The following is a 26,779-nucleotide window of genomic DNA, read 5'->3' as shown; positions in this document are numbered from 1 at the left end:
ACGACGAAAGGTTTTTTTTTTTACAAACAAGTGCACACCGAGTTACCAATAATGCATATAGCATTTCCATTTATTTGAAAGCAGGATAAAAGAACATTGTAGATTAAATGCCTTGCTCACGGGCATAGGTGCCGCGGCCTGGGATCGAACACCGGACTTTCAATGTATAGCCAGGCGCCTAGACCACTCGGCCACGGCGGCACCTCCACTGTTTATTAAAAAAATGTGAATGGCGCCAGCTAGCGCCCAGTATCTATCCATGTCGACAATAGTGATTGCGTAATAATATGCGCGTGAAAATCTCAGAAGTAATTCGGAAGAGCCAAAACTCATGAGATTTGTCAATAAAATGTTTAAATATAGTATGTACCTCTCATGTTGAATAAGGGTTCAAAGCTTCACCAAAGCCAGCAAGAAAGCTAACCAAGAGGACGTGAATCAATTTGAATTTGTCAGAGGAACTGCCGGAGCTGGTGAGGCTGAGGAACTGACTGAGTCTGGCCCTGGGCTGAGACCTGAGAGGCTGAGTCGCTCGCTCTCCGTGATCCATCGGTTTTCGGCCTGCCAGCTGCCTCGGACTCGTCGGAGGTCGGCCTCGCACAATGGCAAATCACGTAGAACGTATAGAGCGCCTTTCACCGTAGAGGGCGGAGCAGCCATCTCATTAAAATGACGGAGTTCGTTTACGATAGCTTGCCGATTTTTATGAATGAAATTGGAGCGCATGCGCATGTGATTCAAGTGATCAGAATCACGATTCGCCATCTTGGAAGATCTCGCGACACGCTTTCATCTGCTACCAAACTCACCTGAGAATTGCTCTTTTTTGGATTTTTCCAGTATTTTTGAAGCATCGACAGAATCAGCAAATAAGGAGCCGATATCTTGACGAAAGTTGAAGTTTGGTAAGTTGTCATTTAAATGTGTTTTGAGTAGGAAACTGCGTCGGTATACCATCGTAATCTGTAGAATCCTGCGAGAGCGTGTGTGTACAAACAAAGCAGTGTAGTTGTACTATAAATTATCGTCGCATGAATATGCATGAACTATATGGAAATTTTGATGATCGAACCTTGTCATTTGTGCGATCGGACTGGGGGCATTAGTCACGTGATCGTGATGACGCAACACGAACCGGCCATGCTGAAAGTTCGCTGAACTGGGCGACCTTGATACATAAGTCATAAACAAAGAAAAATTCCAATGGCTTTTCGTTTCGTCCTGTGATGTGAGCTGAGTGAGCTATTTATAGTATACTACGGTATATGGATTGGTGTAATGTGCAGCATATTATGCATACTGCAGTCACATGCAGTGGCAGATTTTTTTTTACTCTTAGTTTTTTTTACTTGGCTCACATCATTATCTTTATGAAACAAGTTTCATTTTTACTTTCTCTTTATTTTTGGCTAGATATTTTTCTTTTTTGTTACCTCTTCCCAGTCTCACTTTTGAATTTTTTACTCAAATAATACAGGGCCAGGGGACTGGGACTTTAGTTTAAATTGTATGCATGTTAAAGTTGCAAGTTGGTTAGATGAACAAAAGAAAAAAATAGTGTTAGTGTAGTGGTAACTATCATGACTATAAACAAATGCACTTGAGGTCTTTAATTATAATTGGAGTAGACTCTAAAATTATCTACATGTAGGGTCAAGTTAGACTTTATTATCTCATTTTCTCTTTATTTTTGCTAGGTCTACCGGTATAAAAAAACAACTACCGCGGTAGTTGTTTTTTTATGCCTCTCAATTAAGCCTTATGGATTAAGTTGGTAAGAATTTGGCTTTTAAGATAAATGGAGTAAATGTAGATCTATTGAAAGTTACGTAGACTCTGGGACTTAATGGATTAAAGTTTATAACCTCATTTTAAACTTATAAATTATTGATTTATTTGTATAGGGTATACTATTCTCATCATATTCCAAAAAGTTGGTAACTTTTCTGCTTTCATTTCATAAATCATAGTTTCAAATTTTCAATCTTTAGTTTCCTGGAACTTCTGAACAGGAAATTCTGAATTCTTTTTTCTCACCTGCAGGGATAATTCAATATTCATTATTTTGTTTTATTTTTCAATACTATCATTAGTTTTCTTATTTTTCATAGTTTTTGTCTTCGGTTTCATATTTTTGATTTTGTTCATTTCTAATTTTCATCCTGTCTTCGGGTCATTTTCTTATTTACGATTTCGAGGGGGTTAAGTTTTCTGTAAGAACTTCTCAGTTATTCTGTCATTAGCCTTTTCCTATTTTTAAATCATCTTTGCTTTTGGTTTAATTTTATATTTGTTAGGTTTTATTATTTGCAATTATCTTACTTGGATTCTTCTATCTTTTTTTTCTATTTACCATTTTGTTCTTTCCATTTTTTTTTTTGCAATTTCTGTTTTCTTATTCATATTAATTGTCATTAATGTTTTTGTTTCTCAATTATGCCTCTCCAATTTTATTTTGCATTGAGTTTGACTTTATATTCTGTCACTTTGTTCCAGCATTTTTTTTTTTTCACGATTAAATACCTGGTATCTTACAAATTTTATTTTCTCCTTTCTTTTCCCTCCATCCAAGAGCTCCAGCTCTGTATTACATGCATGTCATGTATTCATTTACAGCTCTCCACAAAGAAGTTCACATCTTTCTGATTGTTTCTTTAAATCTACCCATTCATTTTTAATTTCTCTTTCTTTTCATACATGTCTGCATCTTTACTTTCCACTTTCTTCATGCTATATTCAACAAGTGATGATTCATATAAGTATCTTTTTTATACTCTGTACCTCATTATTTCTTTTTAGGCATTTCTTTCAAAGTCTTCCTTGAAATTGAAGACCCCCCCCCCCCCACCATTTTTTCTTTCCTTTAATTTTTGTGTATGTGCCGTTTCCTCACCTATATCTATTCTCCATTTTCTCCTGTATGTTCTTTCATTTTTTTTCTGGGGTGGCCTTTACATTTCAATCCATCTTTCTAACTAGATCTACATACAGTGTACAGTATTTAGGGGGGGGGGTTACTTTCCTTGTCATTTTCCATACTACATGTAGCTCTTAGTCTTTTCAATCTCCCAGTGGGCTTTGTAATTGTGATATTGCCCCCACACTGTCAGCTTTGCATATACACCAATATTACAGAACCATTCTAACTGATCAATTGTGAGAACTACATTACGATGCTTAGTGCCCCCCAAGAAATTGATTTTTTTAATGTAAAGTTTACCTAGTCTGCAGGGATATACTATGAAACTGATACTTTGATCAACAAGTGGGACATCAAATTCATACACAAGTCATTGTATTGTTTGTTTTGTATGCTCTCTATCCTCGCCACCTTTGTGAAGACTGAAGTTGACTAAAGAAGACTTAACTTGACAACATCAAGGCGCAAATATTCACTGCTGAATGATAGCTGCCATATGAGCTAAAACAACAACAATTCATAAGAAAATAGTATTTTGCAGAACAATGTAATCCGGATTCGATGAAATTTTGTTTTGTATTTTATGTAGATTTGCATCATTTTGAAGTTAAGAATATATAATTACATATATTTTTACATAAATTTCAATTTCCACTTCATCAATATTTATACAGAGTTGTTGTTTGTGGAACAATTTATTTATTTTTTTTTTGGGGGGGGGATGAAGTTGCATTCGTAAGTAATTTTTCCAAGAGCTCTTATATAAAAAGAACTTAGGGATGGGGTACCTTTCCCATATTCAGAAGCCTGGAACCTTGTCCTTTGACTAAAAGTAGGGAATAACATTTTTCAGGGAATAATTTTCCTCATATCGCATCAAAATTTGCACCCTTTTTTTCGAAGAAGAAAGTCTTTTCGCAATGCAGATTTTTTGTAATAGAACTGTAGAACGTAGTTGATAGCTATTCTCTTATTACCTTAAAATGCTTATCAAATTTATTAGACAAAATTGTTCCCTTTCATTTGGCAAAATAATTTCATTGCTCTCTGTACCAGATGAAAGTTAATGACTTATTGTATTTACATGTTATTTCATTTTCTTTTCTTTAGTTTGACATGGAGGAATCTACACAGCATGCAAGTGCTCTGTCCAAGCTGTGCAGAGTATGTGCCCAAGTGATTTCTTCACCCAAGAATATGTCAAGTGTGAAGAAGTATGCAGAAGCTCTCTTGGCTCTCTACAAGTTGGACATTCACGGAGATCAAAAAGGCACTCACCCACAATCCATATGTAACAAGTGCAGGTCAGTACATCATTGAGTTTCTTTCATATATAAACTGAAAAACTGAAGTCCCAAATTCACTCTTCTGATTTTTGAAAATTGCTCATGTTTGGGTCAAACGTATTTAGGGTGGGCCTATGCTGTTTTTTTAAGACTAGCCAAACATGTTTAGGGTACCGGTATGTTTTCTCCCCAAGCTTTTTCCTGGGATCATATTCTGGCAACAGCTTATTTAGGGGCCAAAATGTGTTAATAAAGCCCACTAAAAACTTGTTTAGGGGGTTAGTTTGCACACAGAGAAAAACTTGTTTTATAGGGGGTGTTTGGAAATGATTTGGTCATGCGTGTGTACAGCAATAAATTTCACTGCCCACCCCCCCCCCCTGCTGATACACACGTATGCGGGTAAAGTGCTGAAACCATTTATAATCTATATGTAAACTACATTGGTTTGCTTTTTTCTCATTAGCATTCTGTATTTAACTGACACAGACATTAAATCCTTTGTTATTTCTTTACCTGGGCCCGTTTCATAAAGCTTTTCGTAAGTTACGAATGACTTTACGCACGACTGGTGACCATTTCTTGTGTTACATGTATATGATAAATCCCTATGTAGTAGAACATGTTCCAGTCGTTCGTAAAGTCGTGCATAACTTTAAGAACGGCTTTACATGTATGAAACACCCTGGTACCTACATGTATACTATTGTGCAAATATGAATTATTATTACTAAAAAAATTTGGGAAAAAAATTGTGTACAAAACATATGGGGAAAAATACTTTGAAAAATTTTGGAAAAAAAAAGAATTGTGTACAAAACAATTGGGGAAAAAAAAATTCCCAAAAGTGTTTTTTTACATGTTTTAGACAATTTGGAAGCTTTTTTTAAAAAAAAAGTTTCATTGAAAAAATACTTCAAAAAAATTTGGGAAAAAAATTGTGTACAAAACATATGGGGAAAAAAAATTCCCAAAAGTTTTTTTTTACATGTTTTAGACAATTTAGAAGCTTTTTTAAAAAAAAAAGTTTCATTGAAAAAATACTTCAAAAAAATTTGGGAAAAAAATTGTGTACAAAACATATGGGGAAAAATACTTTGAAAATTTTTGGAAAAAAAAAAGAATTGTGTACAAAACAATTGGGGAAAAAAAATTCCCAAAAGTGTTTTTTTACATGTTTTAGACAATTTAGAAGCTTTTTTTTTTTAAAAAATTTCATTGAAAAAATACTTTAAAAAAATTTGGAAAAAAAAGATATTTTAACAAATTGGTTTGTTATAATCAGTTTCATAATTCTGCAAAGTGGTTATGAATTTTGTTTCATTTTACATTCCAGGATGACTGTGACAAGAGCATTCAAAAGCTTGCAGAGTGGCAAGGTATTTACTGGAGTATTGCCTGCACTATGCTACTTCAGTCATCATCAGCGCCAGTGCCATGTTTGCGACACATATTCAAAGTACCTTCAGTCCATTCAGCCAGAGGTACCAATGCCTGCAGTGCAGCCAACGTCCACATCAGCACCTTCAGAATTGGAACCAAGCATTGTATCTGTGACAAGGACTCTATTTTCTTCGGATACACCTGTTGATGACCAAGGCCCCTCAACATCCTATCAGCCGTTCACTCAAAGTGTTCCAGACCCAGGATCAAAAATCGATGGAGCTAAACGAGTTTGGAGCGCTAAAACCAGCCTAAGAAATGTTGGGAGGGAGTATGCCAGAAAGAGGACAAGTGACATCGCTGACTCAGTGGCCGACTTCTGCCTTAAACGAAAAGAAGATAAGACAGACGTCTTGTACTTTCTTCTCTCTGACAGTCTAAGAGAGTCAGGAGATCAGCGCCTTAAAGAAGTGAGTTTGTCATCTAATTATCTCCTTTTTGAAATAATTTCAATAATGCAGTATGTATACAAGTACAGCAGTTGATGGGACCGGATTAAAGAATGCATCAGTGTCCCTATATTATAGTATGGCACAATGTTAAGATTCATTTTTATTCTATATTACAAATTATTCATTAATTCAAATTCTTATGTAAAGCTCAATGTTTTGGAAGAAATTTGGAGTGTGAAAAAATTTGAGAACAATGCCCTGTCATTCTGTAAAAAAATATATATAAAAAACCTGTATTAAAGAAGTAGGATAAAAGCTATGAATTGATCTTTATATATATTTGCTATTCTAATTATATGTATTTTATTTTTATATTCCTTGCAGGTTATGGCATCATGGAATGATGAACTTTCAATGGAAATGACTGTCGAGCAATGCCTTGCTATGCGGGTCACCACCATGACATCTAAAAATCGATACAAGGAGCAGTATGCTCAGATGAAGGATGTATTGAAGCCACCTCATGTTCTTGACGAGGCAGAAAAAACATACATGCCAGGGAGTGTGCGTTTTAGACTTGAAGGGGGAGCTGAGCTAATACAGCATACACCTGTCAAAGGAGGCAGGTGGTCCGACTCCAACGAGTACGGGAACATTAACTTCGAACCATTGCCGATAGGAGGGGAGCTGCACAATGAGCTCGAAGTTCCTGTTCCGAACTTCAAGGGGGTACAATGGCCTTATTCTCATGCCTTGGCAAAGACCCTTGAAGAATTGGATGAAGATATTGCCCTCGGATTAGCATCATGTGGACTGGAAAAGGGTGATGATCCGCTGATACTGACGATGGTGAAAGATGGAGCAGATGGCATGGGTGATGTCTCCATCATCAAGGAGAAGGGAGACAGGATTCTGCCAGACAAGGCATTTAGGGCTGCATTCGCCGTCATTAAATGCGAAGTAGTTTTGCAAGGGAAAAGATGTACTGTTTACGAGCCAAAGGACCCGAACTCTGTCCTGATAACAAGACCTCTTGTAGAAGCTATAGGGGACGAGAATAATCATGCTTCCTCCATTCTTATGTTGGACCTAATGGAGCATGAGAGGGAAGTAATGAAGGATAAAGTTATGTCAGTTAATGTAGGAAATTGGTGGAGGAGGCACAAACTGTCTTTCTACAATTCTATGATAGACGAGAAGCTAGACCGTGCCGAGAGTGGGCTGCAGGCAAGTGGTTCAAAATTCTTGTGCACATTGTGCACAGCCTCAAGGCAAACCGCAAGAGAAAATGTTGGAAGCTTCGAGATTTGTCGTACTCTTGAGGACATGAAGGATATGGCAAATTATGTTCAAGTCAACCCTGACAAGAAATCGGCAGCAGAACTGAACGAAATCGCTGAAGGAGTCAAGGATTACCCAGTCCTCAAGAGCAGCCCGAAGCAAAAACTGATTGATGCAACCCACGCAGATATCAATATGGGTTCGTTCTTCAAAAAACTGATCATATGTGAGGTAGCAAGGATCCAAAGCTGGGCCATATCCGAGACATTGAAGCCTGGATACGAGCATGCTGAGAAGGCATTTGATGATCATGCACATGAAACACTTGGCATAGTACCCAAGCTAATGATGCCAGGAAATTATGCTAGACAGCTTTTCAAAGAAGCTAATCAGCGCCATGTCCTAGCTCTCATTCCAGACAGTGACAGGAGAGAAAAGATGGGAGAAATATTCCACTTGTTCCGACAGGTACGCCAAGTCTATAGGGCTCATCATCCTGGCAAGGAAGACATCGCATCCTACAAAGAGAAAGCCATCAGAATGGGGAGGCTATTAGATGAGCACTTCACTTACGCCAGCTGGCCCAACTACCTTCACAAGCTCATCGAGCATGTCCAGGAGGTACTTGAAGACGAGGAGGGACCCGGAACTATTGGCGGGCTAAGTGGGGAGGGGAATGAAGGTGCAAATAAGGTATTTAGAGATTTGCGCCGCCATTTTTCACGGAAATCAAGTGCCATGCTTTCACTTCGAGATGTCATCTGGTTTCATTGGCTGTACACAAGTCCTAAGCTTCGTAGGATAGCTCAAGTCACATCAAGAGACTATTCATGTTCAAAATGTCAGAAATTGGGGCATAGTGCAATCCATTGTTCAAATGCATGAGAAGAAAAACAATTAGGAAGAAGATGCATGCTTGGTTTTGATAAATAAAAAAAAAAAACAATTCAGAATTGAAATTTTGAGTACCCGGTACCCAATTTTCATATGATGCTTTCTTAAATACATGAAGTAAACATGTAATTTTTATCTGTTTGAGAGGTTATGTACAATGTAGTCAATACAAAAAGAGGGTAATGAATCTGATTGAAAAGTTGTATCAAATTTTCACCACCAAGATCACTTTCATTGAAGATCTAAACTGAACTTTGTCAAATCATGAAATCTACTGCAAGCTGAAGAATGATCACAGTGTATTATTATTATTATTATTGGTAATGACGCTTTACTCATTTTTCTCAATTCTCAGCAATTACACCTCTTTCAGAATATTTTGGAACATTTTTTTCAATACATGTACATAAAGAGAGACACTTGGGTGGTTATTTTATTGGATTCTATACAAACTCATATTTAAATAGTAAATGTCCATTATAACAATTTCAAAATGAGTTTGGATGTGTGAACATGTCAAAGTTAATGTTTATGTTTGACCAGTCAAACCTATCCATGTGGATACTTATCAGCTTACATTTACTAATTTTATGTCATTTTTTAACATTCGACAATGATTAACTTGATACTATGTCAGAATTTACTTCATTTATGTTAATAATATGAATATTCAAAAAGTGCTTACAGGTTTGAAGTTGTGCATGTGTTTGATGTGAGATTCACACGATTAAAATATATGAATACTATTTCAGTGGCTTATCTGCTTTGGTACTGATTAATACTACAACTCACAACATTTCAAACACTGAATAAAAGGTAGTCCATCATTGCCTGTGCAATTTATGTGTACATTGTAGGCTGTGCAAGTTTTACACCTCATATTTGACTCCCTTGGCCATTGATTGAATAGCCCCCCCCCCCCCCCCCCCCCCCGAGAAGAAATTTTGTAAATTTTGGGATTTAAGTCGTTAACTGTCCACTACAAGATAAAAGTGCAAGTCTTTTTGCAACGGGCCACAGTACTCAGAAGCATTTGTTTTTTTTACTTTTAGTCGGATAATTGATTCAGCATAAATTATCGGTGCCAGCAGATCTTTGTGAAACTACCCTGGTATTCAAAATTTCATTTTTAACTTAGACATACATGTTAGGAGGCCGATATTGGATCAAAGAGCAGGAACATTAAGGCAATTAGCTCTGGATAATCATTATATTCTACTGTTGTAACAATATATGCCATTTTGAACAGGAAAAGTCATGATTTTTTGATCCATTGAGATTGGATTTATATACGTATTATATGTAGTATTACTTACCGTATGCAACTACCCACTGCATGTACATAGCTTTGTATATAAAAATCCACTGTAAAATTGATTACCTACACCAAGGTGGACCATGTGTTTATTTTTCCATACAACAAATATGAATAAATTTCTCCTGTCTCAATATTGTTTAACTCAGTTGATGCAGCTTATAATGAGCAAATGTTATTTATTTATACGTCTCAAACATTTTATTTCAAAGTGCCTTTCAGATAAATGGCAATGTACAAAGAATGTTTACTTCATGATTACATGTTCATGATTATTTAGGTTTGCAATCATTTAGATCCTCTTAATCATCAATATTCATTCTTATTGTAAGTGTACAATTGGAACATGTACATAAAGGGAACACATCAACTCCAAAGCTTTATCGCTTACAGTTGGTACAAAAGTACTTCCCTTCTGGAATTTGTTTCAGCTTAATGCAAGTTGTGTGCAACCACTTATGACATCTGTCACATTGAATCCATGTTGGGTCACCTGAATGTGGTGAATCTGCAATTGTGCATGGTACATAGTCACACTCTTGAGGTTCATAGCTACGGTCAGAAAGCAGTGAGATTTGTCGAGATGACCCACCTAAGACAAGTATGGTGTCATCGCCAACCAAATTATGAACTGTTAGTCCATACGTAGAAAATATAGATTCAGCATGAAAAGTTTTGGGAAGAAGTTGGTAGGTGTTCAATTTGAAGTTAAAAAAGAATGCCCTAGCACTAGCCTTGGGTGCTATGCCCTTCTTGATTTCTCTCTCCAAATCTTGAACCCCGCCAACTACTATTACACTTCCATTATGTACCACAGATGCATGGGAGGATAGGTATGTACTAGATGTTTCAGGTGACCCAGGCAAAAGAGAGATCTCTGACAAGGAGAATTGTTTAAGTTGTTTGTTCATGCTCACAATTGTTATTTCATTGAGTGATTCTCGATATGTAGGTGCTCCTTCAATGAATATTACTCCGCCAATTATTGGCATCACAAATTTGTCATCTATTTCCAATATGTTTGTACTGTGGAATGCACGGGCCTGGATCAAGGGTACTTTCACATTTTTCCATTCATATGAGTCTGTATCTAGAATGTACAGTCTGCCATCATTGCAAGATTTTTGCCATCGGGCAATACTATTGTTTCTGTTGATTGAGTAGCCACCAAAAAGAAACACTTTGTTTGATCCTGGTATTTTAGTCATGGAATGTCCACCTCTGCCTGGAAAGAGGAAATACAAATAAAGATACATTTACTTTAAAACCTATATATTTTGTGTTTTATGTAATATTCAACGTCTTGGTTATAAGAATGCTTTATATCAGGTAACAGTGGTGTTTGTTGTAAATAATAAATAGTGAATAAAAATCTTCTAGTACAATTAGTTACAGGAATTCTATTCCAGCTTCTAATAACAAAAATTGTCATATCTTATAAATGGAGTAGTACAGAGAAAAAGTTCAGTGATATGAGCAGAGAGAGAGGGGGAGAGACAACAGAACAGTAAAATAAATTTGAATAGACATTTATTATATGTATGCTCTCTAACCAGCAGAAGTTGCACAAATTATATAATTGTAGGGACAGTGATTTTCTGTTTTACCAGCCCCCCCCCCCCGGAAATTCCATTTGGTTCTTTCACTTTTCATGTAAGAATTCACATTTGCAAAATGGAATTCAAGTATTTATTATGTACGTTTTCAGTGACAAAACAGAATTTCTATTTTCAGATCAAGTTGAAATGGAATTACAGATTTTCAGAAATGGAAAAGACCATTTTTTTAAACGGAAAATCAGTCTCTATAATTACACAAGTAAAATCAAATTTCATACTAGTTACACTTTTTACTCGGGATATTATTTACCTAGTGTAACTTTTTTTAAATGTTTTTGTCGGTAAAAGATATTCAACTTAATAAGAGAGACATATCAACTAAAATTCAATCTCATTAAAATATAACACTTACCAGATGGTATAGCTCCCGTCTGATTTTTACACTCTAAACCCATCCGAGATGTTGTTTGTGCATCTGCAGTCTGAACCCAAGTCACATCGAAGTGAGGCAGAGCACCACTTCTTCTCTGTCGAGGCAATTCTTCGATGACAAGCATATCATCTCTGCACTCATAGCATTTAAGATCCAAACCACCCCATACCAGTAGTTTAGAGTCTAGATCTACCATAGTTGCTCCATGAAGTGGACGAATTGTTCCCCCTGTAATTAAAGATTCATATATATGTATGCATGATTCATACACAAAACAAGAAACTGCCCAACAGGTCGCACATGTTTTGTAAAATGAAGTTTTGTAATCAGCAAGCAATCAAAACAAATAAGCATTGATTTCCATCTGTACTGTACGTAATTTTGGTACACAAATTAAGTTGTACATTAAGTATTTCATTAAATTATTTAAAAAACAACAGTATGCTATTAAACTTGTCAGCAAGCAACTAGAAATAAATGATTACTGATTGCCAATTTGCCATGATTCATGAAGAACATATCAGGTAATTTGTGCATAAATTTGTATGTAGGCCCTGTTTCATTTATTGATTTCAAAGACAAAGTAGTAAGCTAGCTTGTCAAATTTTGCAGCCACTTACTGTAGTACAATATGATGACACAAATTCCAAAAAAGAAAGAAAATATATTACCACTTGTTTTGCAGGATGTCACTGATGATATAGAAATGTCCTCTTCGTCAGATGATATTAGAATTTCAGTTAGAGTGGATCCCTCCGTCCATGTTGCTTCTTCTTTTCTTCTTGCCCCCCCAAGTTCAAGAATCCTGTATTCATTGTGACCTTCAGCTGATGCTGCACTGCATCTTAAAACCGAGCAATGACCTTCTGGAGGATATTTCTCTCCCATTTTTACTTGAAGATTATTTCTCTTTCTAGTTACCTTTCTCTTATTATCTACTGATGCCTTTAAGGGAATGTAATCAAATTCCAAATAATTGACATTAGCCATTGCCATGATACGATATATACCGGTACTCATTAACACTCTGTCGAACCTGCACTGACCAGTCCAGAACACTAATGTGCAAAAAATTTTGTGTTCTGACCTGTTTGGAACTTTCACCACATCATGGTTTATTTGTTTTATCAGATTGCATAAAATTATGGGATGGATTGAGAGGTGGTTAACTGTTATCTACAGCCATGCATGGTAATCCTCAGAGTAGTCTGTGATGTTCAGACTCCATTCTTGTGTTAACAAACAGTACATGCAATGTGAATGATGAAATTTAGATAATGGAAAGTTAACAGATGAGCCTGAGCAGATATTATTGCTCTAGTAAAATAGCAAGACAAATGACAAATAAGATGTTTGAACATTCGGAAGTTATGAAAAGGGAATATTAACAGAGTTTGGCCTACAATACTGCAAAAAAAAAGAGTGGGTACCAGAAAGAAAGCAAGTTTCAGAAACAAAACTTGTAATAGTCGAAATTTAATTAGACACATGAGCATTGTCAACATATAACTAGAGGAATTAGATTTGAGAGAGAGACAGAAAACACAGAACTAAAACCAAAATAAAGTGAAAATATGAAGGAATTAAGGGGAAAGTTGAACTGTATTTGAAAAAGTCATTTCAAAATATTTAACGAAAAATTGGTTTCTATATTCAAAATATTTTATTCAGCCTTACAATATCCTCCAAACAGTTTATCATGATAGGTGGAAAATGCATGTTACCAATGCAAAAGTCAGACAATACAAGAAGAACATTGTATTTGTATTGCATTGGATGATTGGAGAAATGATAATCGATAAAGTTAAATATAGATCTATCATCTAGTAGTTATCATTATTGCCCTGATATTTTCAAGGAATATGCATGTATGCACCCAAATTAAGAACATGGGATTTAATAAAATACATACAATACATTATATGTACGGATGTAGTATTTAGTAGTAAATAACTTCAAAGATTCTCAAGATCATTTCTTTAATGCAGTAGATATATATATTATAGATCTAGGCCCTATATTTTTAAAGTGTAACATAAACAGTGTATATCAAATTGTTTTTTTTAAGACAGGGGTTTGACAATCTTTAATTAGGGTAGTCATTAATTGTTTTGACATATGTTTTCAATATACAATTTTCCCTTGCCTGTGCCTGCTTAGTACCTATGACTACAAGTCATCATGCATACATATTATAGGCATACATGGAGCATGCATTCATCCAATACTGAAACCCAGGTATCTATAGCTTTATATATGCAGTATGCAAAAGCACTGTACATGGCATACCACACAGTATGAATGTGTGCACAGTGCATGTGGAGTGTGTGTGTATTGCAGCGCATGTCTGGGTTTTGCACTGTGTGTTATATCGCTATGCCTGTGTTTATGGCTCACTGCACTAATGTCTCTCGCCAGCATGCAGCTGCTGTAGGGATCAAAGGTTAAGCTCCCCATCCTTTTGGTTTGGCTAACAGATCATGTGACTTTTTCCTCAGCAGAAAAGTCACCTGATCGCACCCAGTGAGTAACGGTCAAATGCAGTGAAGCAGGAAGGGGATTTCTGAGTAGCCAATCAGCAGCCAGTCAGCTGGCTCCCTACTCCCCACCTATCTGTTGTACACAGTCAATGGGGCATTTCCACTGTGCGCAATACGTGTGAGTGGAAACGAGTATGCGATACCAAGGGCAAGGCAACAGTCATTGGGTGATTTCAATAATTTCAAGTTCAGTGTTGAAATCTGGTGTTGGTGTTGTGACAACACCGTACTTGAATCAGGCTGGTGTTGAGATTGACCTCGGAAAATATTGCGTATTTCCGGCAGTTTGTGTTGAAGGCTGGTGTTGATTGTCATCTGCTGAACCCAACACTGCACTGCGGCTGCATGGTGTTGATGATCTACGTGCGATTTCCCCATTCAGCGACACCGACTCCCAGGGATCGATTGGGAGAATCGTGATTTAAAGTTCAGTGTTGGTGTTGATGAACTGTAGCTCACGAACAGGGGGCGAACACGACGAACCATCTCCATAAAATTATCTTTTACATTTAAGATGTGAGCAAATCATTAGAGTTTTAATACATTTCAATGAAAAATAATATTACGCTTGATGTTGGAGCTCAGTTCAGCAGCCCTTTCGCGCTCTCAACACTGTACACCGTACTTGAAATAACCCAATGACTTGCTACCTGGCATTCCTGCCTTATTTATTGTACGCTGCCTTGATCAATTGACCTGGTCGGTCCTGCCTGGACCGAGTGTTTTCCAACTGCAGTCAAACCTTAGTTGCTACGTATAGCATGCTTACACTTGACGCTGAAATATCATTTAAGAGTTATGGCATGAGCGAGACTAGGCCATGGCCATGCATATTCAGATATCAGTTGACTTCTATCTTAATCAAAAAGAGGCGCTCTTTAGTTACAGTAGGCAGTAGCTACGTTACTCTGAGTGAGGCCAAGTTACGCGACCTCCTGAGAGATATTACCAAGTCATTAAACAGTTGTAGACAGAAACATAGATTGCAACTCGCAAGAAAATGTAATACATCTCAATTCTTATTACATATGCATATGTTTTTTGGTATTAGTCTTGTTTGAGAAAAAGAGGATGTCAAAAAAGTTTGAATGCTACAAAGGCCTCAATAAATATCACACGTAATTCTCTTGATTCCTCTTAATTATGTGAAGAGACTTGTAAAAGAAAGAATGAAAAGAAATGAATAGCTGTATAATAATAGTTGTAATGTTTTTTGACAGAATCATGAACAGGTTACAGATGATGATGGCACAGTGTTGAAAACTGTTTGATGGAGATGGCGCATCGTTGGATTTGTTTAAAATTAGACCAACAAAGAATCAACGTTACAACAACGTTGAACCGATATTAGACAAACATTGAATCAACGTGTACGCCAACATTGGACCAACATTAGACCAACGTTGGATCAACGTCACCTAACGTTGGACCAACATTGGACCAACGCTGCCATACCTGCCCCATCTGGACATAATGATTATGCACTCATGAATATTCATTACATCAGTAAATGACAAAAATGTTAGGTAATATTGCTATAATAATTAAAGTATTTATGTTTATTCAATATTTCCACCATGAAAAGTTTCAGAAAAGTATGTGGCTCCATTACCATATCATTTATAATCAAAACATATTATTCTAAGTGAAATTTTCAAGGTTAAGTGTGGAAAATGATATTAACTGTATTCTGCCAAGTATAGCAAAGTTGCTCTATATATAGGAGTCAATGACAGGATACAGTGGATAGGTGTAGGATGATAGGAATAGGATATAGGATTAGGATGTAGGATTTTAGGATAGGATAAGACATGATGATAAAGATTAGAGTGAAGAGTTGTAATGGTGGACTTCACCTTGAAACCAATTAATGTTTTGTTAATTACTGCCATACGTTGGAGCAATGTTGGAGCAACGTTGTGACAACGTTGTAACAATGTTGGAGCAATGTTGCCAGACAACGTTGGAGCATTGTTGCTGGACAGCGTTGAACCAACGTTGTAAACATAGTTGGACTGACGATGTATGCACGTGCACGTCCATCGCTGCTTCAACGTTGCCCATCAACGTTGCAGCAACGCTGTTATTGATGACTCAGCCGACATTATACCAACGTTGGAGCATTGATGGTAGACAACGTTGAACTAAAGTTGGAAATGTTGTTGGTCTGACGATGTATGGACGTGCACTTCTATCGATGATGCAACGTTGCTTACCAACGTTGTAGCAATGTTGTATTTGACTATTTAGCCAACATTGGATCAACGTTGCCAGACAACGTTGGAACATTGTTGCTGGACAACGTTGAACTGACGTTGGAAATGTTGTTGGTCTGACGATGTATGCGCGTGCACTTCTATCGATGATGCAACGTTTGCCTGCCAACGTTGAGGCAACGTTGGGAAAAAATTTCCCAACGTTGATCCAACGTTGGTCCAACGCTGTATTGTTACCTGGGTAATATCCCAGAGCCCCAGGATGATAAAACCTACTTTTTGGCTGAAAAAGGCTACAAAAATGGGAAAATTTAGGTATAATTACCTTTTAACTCTACAAATAATGGTTTAAAAGTACTAATTATAGGAAAAACAAATTGCCTGCCCCCCAAAACATATGAATAGACACAAAAACCAGAGAAATTGACCACCAAATAAAAAAGTTGTGGCCAAAACTGTGATTTTGGGGGGTTTTGGCGGCCATTTTGGATTTTGGCCCGGCACACTTTTTTCTTGGACCCGAGACAAAAATATTGTCATTTCATGTTGAGATAAGGTAAAAGGAACACAAAAAAACTGTTCCCACAGTAAAACCAAAATCACCCATTTATAGCCCACTCCTATTAATAGCAGGAAACATTCCTTTTTAACTGCAGTGAGCTGAGTTATATAAGGCATGCCTTTAGCTAAATTTAGGGTTAGGGTTATATGGTTAAGGTTATAAGGTTAAGGTTCTAGGGTTAGGGTTGACATAGCTATTATCTTCACCAATTTCATATTCATTGAGTAGAAGTATACAAAAGTATGTAATAGCAGTAAACATTCCTTTTTAACTGCAGTGAGCAAAGTTTTACGAAGGTCAATCACAGATTGAGAGACAAAACATTTCTTCCAAACCTCAGACTTGATCCCAAGTTGTTTAGCGGTTATCATACAGTTATGTATCAATTCATTCATCCAGTGATTAATTTGTTGGTTTATTATTAACCCCTTATCTTATACATCCATTAATATATCATTCGTTCATTCATACTTTATATCCATCCAACCATTTATACTTTATATCCATCCTACCATTTATTTGGGAAATAAACATCTGTTTGATACTTACTTGAGCAATTTCAGACCTTGCTATGAATCCAGCTTTTTGTGTTTAGATATCTCTACTCTGGATATCAGTTGTGGGATAAGTCTACATGGAGATGCACATGTTTGTTCCATATTGTTCTTGTTTCTTTTGAATTTGAAATTTTGGTAAATTGTTTTTTAAATACTGGTAACTATCAATAATCAGAAAATTGAGCCCTTCAAACATTTCATTGTATTTAGTGCCTTAAATGTTTTATTATAATAACTTTTAGAAATGTAAGTCGACATAGACAACTGGTACGAGATGACGTTATTTTTGGCCTACCGTATGCCTCAGGTCCTCACACACGTCGACTATCAGGATTGAGAACCTCGCCACATCCATTCTGCAGTTCTCCTAAATCATAGTCGACGTGCACGTGAATGACGTCATTTTAACCGCTCAAGCTCAGCATGAACATCGACATTTCCCTTTTAAAACAGAGTTTTCAGTGACTTTTCACACAATTAATGTAAGTTGTACGAGCCATTATGTCTATCATTTCTGAAATTGCTTTCTCATCTCCAAAATATATATCGATATATATTAGTCCAGTCAATATAGAGTTTGACCCGCCACTAATTGCAACACGAGATATTCCACTGCAATTCTTTCAAGGAAGGTCACCTAAACAACATACTAAAAGTCCCAAGAAATCCAAGCAGTGGAAATTTATGAAATGTGCATATTATGCAAATTAGCCATAAAAAGTTAGAAAAATAAGCAAAATAGCCCAAAGATTACAAATTGAGTGTCCAAAACAATTTAATTTGAACGAAAATTCATGATAAATAACTGTATTCCATGTTTTTTGTCAAAAGTGCAAAAAAATCTACCTCATTTGCATAATATGCAAATTAGCATCCTTATATGGAAAGATGTCAAGGTATTGTGATTTTTCTCTCATTAACTGCTTGAAAATTTCATTAATATTGAAATTTACATGCTGCTATCACTAAGGACGTTGAATACATTTGTATTCAGCTTAGTGTCTGTAGTGTAATTTGCATATTATACAAATAAAAGTATCTAACATGTTATAAATATTCAAGAAAACACACTGGTGATACATCCCTCAAAGATTGCAAGTAGATTATCTATTGAAATTGGAATATTGCAATACCTTACAGGGAGGTTTCCTAAACACCATATTAAAAGTCCTTAAAATCCTTAAAATATACAAGCATATATAGGAAAATCACAAAATTTCCATTTTATGCAAATTAGCCATAATAAATTACAAATAAGGAAAATAATCCAAATATTGGAAATCAAGTGCAGAAAACAATACGAATTGAACTGAAGCCCATGATAAGTTTTACAAATTTTGTTATTTTTTAAATAAGAAATCGTAAATAAATCTACCTCATTTGCATATATACGAGCATTTTTATATGGAAAAAAAAAATCCAGAAATTTTGATTTTTCTCACAAAAACAGTTATGAAAACATTTCAGTCTAGATCAATATGATGTGATTACTAAGAATGGCAAAAACATTAATAATCAGCTTAATATCTTAAGTGTAATTTTACATAAAATTATTATGCAAATAAACATCCGACATGGATCCCACTGCTTGAATGCTTCATTATTTCCATCCAAGTCTTGCTCTCTTCTTGACTTTGTAGAGACTTTGCGTTTCTTGCGAGTATAGTCCACGCTAGCAAGCTCCTGGATTGCCAAGTGATCAGCACAAGATGTCACATCCGTGCAAATAAAAGCTTCGAATATTTGGTCCTTGTAGCACACCACTTAGCTTATAAAATTGGGGTCCTTGTATTTAAAGCGCTTAACGATAAATCTCCACCCTACATATCAGAGCTCTTATCTCAGCATAGACCAACACGCAGTCTCAGATCAGCAGATCAAGCATTGCTGAGGGAATCTCTCAACCACACAACCTGGGGTGACAGAGCCTTCTATATCTCTGGACCAAAGCTGTGGAATAGCCTTCCCAATTTATCAGGAGAGCAGAGACCCAATCAACTTTTGAGTCTTACCTGAAGACCTTTCTGTTCCCCACTCCAACATTATCCCAAGAATAACCCAATTGTAGCATTACTAGAACAGTACTTGAACTGAATGATGATCCTAAGCACTGTTTGAAGACATTGACATTTGTGAGATATTTCCTATTTTTGAGCAAGCGCCATGAGCGCCCAGCTGAGGCGGATACCGGTGCTTTACAAGAACCCATCATCATCATCATCATCACTTATCTTGGTGGTGAATATGAGTACTTGCTTGGATCACAAGATCTCTGGGCATGTTTAATAAAAGTAACAATGGGCATTTGCATATACGAGCGACATGAAAGCCATTCATAAATTCATGATGAAGGCTTAAAGTGCATTATAGGCATCTTTCTCAGATACAGGAATCGTGATGAGACGTTCTTGCTGAATCCAGTTGCTGCTTCATGATGAAGCATCCATTTTCTGTTCTCTCCTCTTTGATAAATCTCCTGTGGCAACCATTTCCAAATATTAAAGCTATAGTTTCTAAGTAAGTCGTATGCAAATTATGATATTAATGTATTGATTATTATGGTAAACAGAAATTCCTCAGTGAGACAATGAACATACCAGATGGAGGACTAAGCCAGATTATTGCCTTTCCAACTAGAGGACACAACATAATGGAACACCCTTAACATCACCATCAAATACCATCCAACATTGATTAGACAGTGTGTACCACTTCCAGGATTTATTTGCCACAATGTGTTACTCATGGGTATACTGTGAGGTTATCCAATGGAATAAACATTTTCGTAATTATGGTACGACTAAGGATATTCTTCTGGAAGAATGCTGACTTTAATAGTGTCATGCAGATGTACTTTGGACAATCATACAACTCTCTGTACTGAAATCCGACAAGTCGAGCATAGGAGACTGAATGCCAATCAAGAGGACTTTAACAAGAACACACCGTTAACCATGTCTTCTTCCGACACAAGTTGCCTCAATGGACAATGGACATAAGTTGTGTCGTAAGATGTCAAGAGTTTTAGAGAAAGGCTAGGAAGGCTTGCACATTTTAGAGCTCCAAAAGCATCAGTAAGGTAAAGCTCAGAATTGCTACAATGCATTAAAGAGGACCATAAGAGGGTTTGTAGACAAGCCTATAATACATAATTTGCTGACCGGATTGACAATTAGCATGTTGGGAGCCCTTAATATCAATAGCTATGACTACATTGGAATAGCATTATTAAAGGAAGGCAAAGATTTTTAGTCTTAGTATTCACCACTGATCATGATGATGATGATGATGATGATGACGCTGCTCTACAAGTCCTGACCCAGATATGGCCAGATAACATATTGTTTAGTCAAACAGGTGTAGCCAGACTACTGAAGACATTGTTAAAGAAAACACCCTGCACGAAGCTACTAGGCCAGACGGAATCTCTGCTACACTTCTTAATGAGACTACTCATCAGATCTTACCATAAGTTTGCTTTTCCTGGCCTCCCTTTATCATGTTTATACGGTGAATTTTCAACAAAGTACATGTATAAGTCGTTCCCATTCATATAAGAAAGGGTTGTCAACTCTAACAAACTACACACCAATTCAAATACTGTGCTTTGTTCTTGCCGATCCCATGATCATCTTGTCAGACTAACAACGCGGCTTAGGACGCGACGAACATATGTCCAGTATTTTTCCTTGAATATAAATCATATTAGGATAGATTTGAATGCTTAGTGATAGCAGCATATTAATTTGAAAAACTGATATGTTTTCACTGCAGTCAATGTGATAAAAATCAAAATTTCTTGACATTTTCCATATAAGGATACTTATTTGCATAATATGCAAATGAGGCAGATTGGCTAGCTTTTTTAAATAAAGACATTGAACTTATTTATTCATCATGAACTTTTGTTCAAAATTACTTGCTGTGGACATTTGGATTAATTTCCTCATTTTTTATTTTTTTAAATGGCTAATTTGCATAATATGCAAATTAATTTTCAGGCATTGGGATGAATTCTCATGCTTTATAGTAGCATATTAATGTCAACATTAATGAAATGTTTTCAAGCAGTCTATATGAGAAATATCACAATATCTTGACATTTTTTCCATATAAGGATGCTTATTTGCATTATATGCAAATGAGGTAGAAATTTTTGCACTTTTGATTAAAAACATTGAATTCAGTTATTTATAATGAATTTCCATTCAAATTAAATTGTTTTGGACATTTAATTTGTAATCTTTGGATTATTTCCCTTCTTTTTCAAAATTTTCATGGCTAATTTGCATAATATGCAAATTTCATAAATTTCCACTGCTTGGATTTCTTGGGACTTTTAGTATGTTGTTTAGGGGACCTTCCTGGAAAGCATTTCAGTGAAATATCTCGTGTTGCAATTAGTGGTGGGTTACCCCCCTATTCTGGCTAGATTGACTGGACTATATCCTAACTCGCGTAAGAAGGAATCAAAACAAGTAAAAGGGCAAGTGTGCACAAGCTGCACCTTTGCATCACCCGACCGGGTCGCCAGATCTTCCGGCTCGGGCAGCGTGTCATGACCCGCTGGTTATCATGTTTTACGTGGATGTACGTACACGTACAAGTCAAATGAAATTTAAAATATTCGCATCTGTAGTGAACATGGGCAGACGACGTTAACTCGAACGATCAGACGACTGCGACGCCATTCTCGTTCACTGCTCCTAAAACTCTCTATAATTACTTTTTCTGCCACTTTTCCAGTGATATGAGTAGGCTTTTTCTGCCCTAACTACATGCAGTGAGAAGAGTGATTTTTTTCAGAATGGAAGTGACATAAAACTATTAAACTTTTGAGACAGATTTTTTAAGGCTCTATAATAAATGTTTTATTTACCCAGGGTAGCCACTTAAGTGAAGCCCTGCACAACACAATGCTCTATATTTTTTTATGTACTGCTTGAATTACAGCCATCTAGCCATCACCGAGTTTAAACAAGTTCAACATGTCCAACAAATCCAATCATTCTGTGAAAATTCATTTTGAAACTGAAATTTCCATACTGTAAATAAAATATCATTAATCCGTTGTCAATAAATCAGTTGCTGGAGGAAATGCCTGAGAATTCTTGATTTTTTTTTCTGGTGCACATTGTACAAAATATGCATAAATAGGTCTTCTGAATTACAATGATATCGAAGTAATATATCATCATATAAGATCAGAATGTTTCAAGAGTGATATTGGACCAGGGATTGTATTCTGTTTTGTTTATCAAGAGTTGGCAAAATTAGCTATGAAAATATTGCTATATGTTAAAATTCCCATGAACAAAAGGGGGCCAGGGCCTTGGTTTATTTACCCCCCCCCCCCCCATTTAAGTTACCTTTCCTTTTAAACAGAATTTCCAATGTATTTGAGACTTGAAGACATTAAACAAAATGAAAATATAACTAGCTGATATTAATGATTGAAATATCAATTGCACTTTAATCATCAGTACAAAACATGAAATGTGTGCTTTCATATACACAAGATATCAAATTATAAGATAGTTTGATTTACATGTTGAAATACAAATACAGTGAAATAACTTTACACAGAATACATGTTTCAGTTACCCATCACAGTGCACTAAAATACTCAAAATGGTTTATATAATAATACTAATAATCATTTTACATACCGCAAACTGCCTCTAAGCGGTTAAGAGAAAGGAAATATGAAGAGAAATAGAAATAATTTGCACTACAAAATGTATCAAAACTAATATTACAAATTACAACTAGTCCTCACCAGATCATGAATAAGAAATACCATTTCAAATTGGCCAACAAACAAATGACATGATCAATTTAAGATTTAAAAAGATGAGTTTTAAGCATAACTTTAAATGTATTAACACAGTTAGCATTGCAAATTTGTAGGGGGAGATTGTTCCAAAGAAACAAAAAGCTGCATAAGAGAAAGAACGTTGACCGTATTGTTTGTATAAAGAAGTATGAGATCAAGAAAGAAGAGATTGAGAAGCAGAACATAGAACTCAAACAGTTTGATATCGAGGAAGGAGTTCAGAAAGGTATGAAGGAGCTATACCACGATATGACTTGAAAGCAAGAAGTATTTGTAGGTGATACGAGAATAGGAAGCCAATGGAGTTTACGAAGCACAGGAGTAATGTGGGAAGAACGAGGGACACAGGAAAAAAAGACGAGCCACAGTGTTTTGGATGCGCTGGAGCTTTGAGGTCAATTTTGTGGAAAGACCAAAGAGAAGGGAATTACAATTATCTAAGCAAGATGTGACAATTGTAGTAAAAGTCATTACAATTTTTGTATTTAGAAAATAACCCAATCATGACTTTGTTTAGTTTTATTTTTTGTATAATCAGGGAATTGTTTGTATATCCATGATCTGATAATAATTTTTTATAATGCCTCTTTGTCTAACCAGAGAAGATAACATATTTTTTTGACATACCTTTTAACATCAAGAATTTTATATACCTAGCTGCAAGGATCCGATGACCAGGGTAATAATATATCTGTAAAGCGATTAGAGACGTCATTCCTATGTGTTAAGCACTATATAAATGCGGGATATTATTATCATTATTAGCTAATTTTCAAATATCAGCTGATGCAAATTAAAAGGACTGAAAATCTGATTTAGCACAAGACTAAAACACCATTCCTTCATTAACTGCAAAATAGGGTAAATAATGAGGTATTTTCATCGTCCTTCAAGTACTCTATTCTTTATATGGTCAAGGTTTCCACCCTGATATTACATGATAAATATCCAGATTTTTAAAAAGCAAATGTCCATTCTCTCATGGAGTGAGTTTCATTTGATCAACAGCTAAAATTGTTGAACACTGAAAGCCAACAATTTCATAAATGTGAATGGCAGTAGTCTAGATCAGAAGGGGGAGGGGTATAATGTCCCCCCCCCTCCCTGCCATTCCCAATACCTCCAAAATAGCCCAGTCCCTTTATGAATAACGTCTTATACTCCTTCATGATGTAGACTAACAGAACATAAGAGTAGAATCTACTAATTTTGGCTACCGGTAGAGTTGGCCAAAACAGAATTTGGGCAAAAATGGGCAATTATCACTAGAGACCTAATAAAGACAGTTTTGGATTAACTTGTTAGGAAAACTTTGTTTTTCTTCTTGACAGCAAGATTAATATATAAGATTTACTATATCAATATAATTGCGTCCTTAAAGTACCAACTATTGACTTCTCACCCTTACAATTAAGATAATATATAATGAAAACCTGATTTCATTTATGGTGATATATAGCACAGCATATATCTCATAATTTGTTATTCAAATTTCTAGATGTGCTATCAATATTCAAATAATTTTACATTATTACATTAATTTTACCTCACAGCTATAAACTTCATGAAATGAGGAGTCAATGTACAAAAAGCAAGAATTACACATGCTGCGAGACTCGTCATTAGTTGCAAAGCATAGTACATAAAAAGTATCTCAAATGGTCAACAGAACTGACATGGATACTATACACAATAAGATGAATTAAAATCTGTATTGTCTTTAAGGCTGTAATAGTACTGACTGCTTTCTATTTTCCAGAGTTGTCCCTCATTCTGTATCTGGAGACTCATTTCTGTGGACATGATCGTTTGGTGTGACCTAGAAGAGATGATACATAGCATATTATCAAACTTAGAACACAACACTTTTCACGCCTTTAACAGCCAAGTCTCATTATATCAATATTGTCAAGTTATCTAATGGATGACACAAGCTTTTTTTTTCAACCCTAAAATCACGAAGAGCTCTCTTTTTAAAGACTAAAATATAAATAAGCAAATCAAAATATATACAAAAAAATAAAACTATCCTCTCTCTAACTGAAGGCAAAATTTTGACACATGTTTTGCAGTTTAGGATGATCAATATCATTTGTTAGCGAGTAAAGTTTGGCGCATCTTTAACAACCAAAGCTACCAATCTTATTCACACAGAAATTAAATCTGTCAAATGAGAGCCTGAATATAATGAATGCCACAACAAGGTAAATTTTAGGGCAGTCTCTGTTAATCTTTTCACGATGAACAGGATCCAGACAGCTGTAATCCTGCTTTTGGTCCCTTACTAAAAATGATGTACGTATACCTGAGTGGAATTTCAAGAAAAGTAGAAGTGGCAACATACAAACAAAGCAAAACAAAACCCAAAACACAACCTTATATCAGCTATTTGTGGTATGCCATGATTTGTCCTTTGCAACCTTGACTCACACTTAGTTTTGATCTTGATTTAAGTTAGTTGGACCTTAGAAACGGGATCAACGTCTTAAATGTTTTTTGTTTTGTTTAATCTTATGTATAAATAAATGAATGGATGGAGGAAAGAACAAACAAATGAATGAAAGAAGAAATAAAAGCATGAGTGGATGGGTGGGTGGATGGATACACAGTATGAATGAATGAATATATCACTGGATGTATGAATGAAGGGCTTAATAATAAACAAATAAACAAATTAATCACTGGATGAAGGAATGGATAGATTGATAAATTGCTGTATTGATAGATTGAACAATGGGTGGATAAATGAATGAAAGAAAAAAGAATGAATGGAATGATGAATCAATTAATTTAAAAAAAAAAAATCAATTTGTCATACATATACCACTGAATTACCTTCTTCATGACACAAACTGCATGTCGGTTTCCTTCTCTTGCTCTGCCCACCTCCGCCACCACCACCACCACCACTTCCTCCTCCTCCGCCTCTTCCTCTCCCTCTTCCACCTCGACCACCTTGGAATGAAGATGACATGTTACCTCCTCCTCCTCCTGGATCGGGATAAATAAATTAAGCCTTATGGAATTGGGATATCATGTCAACTTTTGAAATCAAAAGAAGGTATTGAAGACAGACAAGCCTGGAGTGATGAAGTACATAGAAATGGGATGTATCCAGCAGTTCATTCCAAATGCAAATGTTTTTTTCTCTCTCTATAACTTCAAATTTATTAAAAGATCTTTATCAACTGTACACCATATATAAATCATAAATTTGCGTACAAATTGAAACTCAGTATTATAAGGATCTTGATCACATTTCACTTATCTCTTAAATTGTTGTTACCAATAGCATTCTAATTGGCCATTATGAATCCAAAGTAACTGGAATGCAATTGTTTCTTGCACAAAATACAGATAGATTTTACACTCATGACTACTTAAGAAAGCCCACAAGTTAACACATCATTTCTTGGCAAAGACCCTACATATGATGAAAAACTGTTGAAGTTGTACAGTTTTGGGCCATGAAATCAGTGGAATATGCCCCCCCCAAAAAAAAAAAAAAAAAAAAAAGAATAAATAAATAATAAACACACAAATGA

At 35.8% G+C, this 26,779-nt stretch overlaps 2 protein-coding genes and 1 long non-coding RNA gene across 3 annotated transcripts; 1 reads left to right on the top strand and 2 right to left on the bottom strand.

The window, feature by feature from the left end:
* The first annotated feature begins 747 nt into the window (after positions 1-747).
* LOC135159332 (V(D)J recombination-activating protein 1-like) lies at positions 748-8,632 on the top strand. Its single transcript, XM_064115555.1, has 4 exons — positions 748-905; positions 4,031-4,224; positions 5,543-6,059; positions 6,426-8,632. Exons 2-4 carry the CDS (start codon positions 4,037-4,039, stop codon positions 8,205-8,207), a joined length of 2,487 nt encoding a protein of 828 aa, XP_063971625.1. The 5' UTR covers positions 748-905; positions 4,031-4,036; the 3' UTR covers positions 8,208-8,632.
* A 491-nt stretch (positions 8,633-9,123) lies between these two features.
* LOC135159333 (uncharacterized) lies at positions 9,124-11,745 on the bottom strand. Its single transcript, XM_064115556.1, has 2 exons — positions 11,503-11,745; positions 9,124-10,756 (listed from the first exon to the last, which is right to left on the bottom strand). Exons 1-2 carry the CDS (start codon positions 11,717-11,719, stop codon positions 9,912-9,914), a joined length of 1,062 nt encoding a protein of 353 aa, XP_063971626.1. The 5' UTR covers positions 11,720-11,745; the 3' UTR covers positions 9,124-9,911.
* Positions 11,746-22,844: 11,099 nt separating this feature from the next.
* Positions 22,845-26,156, bottom strand: LOC129269182 (uncharacterized). The gene is made up of 2 exons (XR_010298071.1): positions 26,070-26,156; positions 22,845-25,053 (listed from the first exon to the last, which is right to left on the bottom strand). It is a non-coding gene; the product is annotated as an uncharacterized LOC129269182 (long non-coding RNA).
* Between the last annotated feature and the right edge of the window lie 623 nt (positions 26,157-26,779).

This window comes from Lytechinus pictus, unplaced genomic scaffold, assembly GCF_037042905.1.
Source record: "Lytechinus pictus isolate F3 Inbred unplaced genomic scaffold, Lp3.0 scaffold_233, whole genome shotgun sequence".
Taxonomy (NCBI): Eukaryota; Metazoa; Echinodermata; class Echinoidea; order Temnopleuroida; family Toxopneustidae; genus Lytechinus; species Lytechinus pictus.
Note: the sequence above shows the minus strand (reverse complement) of the source record. Positions and strands in the feature narration are given on the sequence as shown.

What these genes read in the sequence shown, in the direction of transcription:
- LOC135159332 (XM_064115555.1), top strand. Translation starts at nt 4,037, where the DNA reads ATGGAGGAATCTACACAGCATGCAAGTGCTCTGTCCAAGCTGTGCAGA. An exon ending in TCCATATGTAACAAGTGCAG is followed by an intron (nt 4,225 to 5,542) that starts GTCAGTACATCA and finishes TTTACATTCCAG; the next exon opens with GATGACTGTGACAAGAGCAT. An exon ending in GAGATCAGCGCCTTAAAGAA is followed by an intron (nt 6,060 to 6,425) that starts GTGAGTTTGTCA and finishes TATTCCTTGCAG; the next exon opens with GTTATGGCATCATGGAATGA.
- LOC135159333 (XM_064115556.1), bottom strand. Translation starts at nt 11,719, where the DNA reads ATGGTAGATCTAGACTCTAAACTACTGGTATGGGGTGGTTTGGATCTT. An exon ending in GACGGGAGCTATACCATCTG is followed by an intron (nt 10,757 to 11,502) that starts GTAAGTGTTATA and finishes TCCTCTTTCCAG; the next exon opens with GCAGAGGTGGACATTCCATG.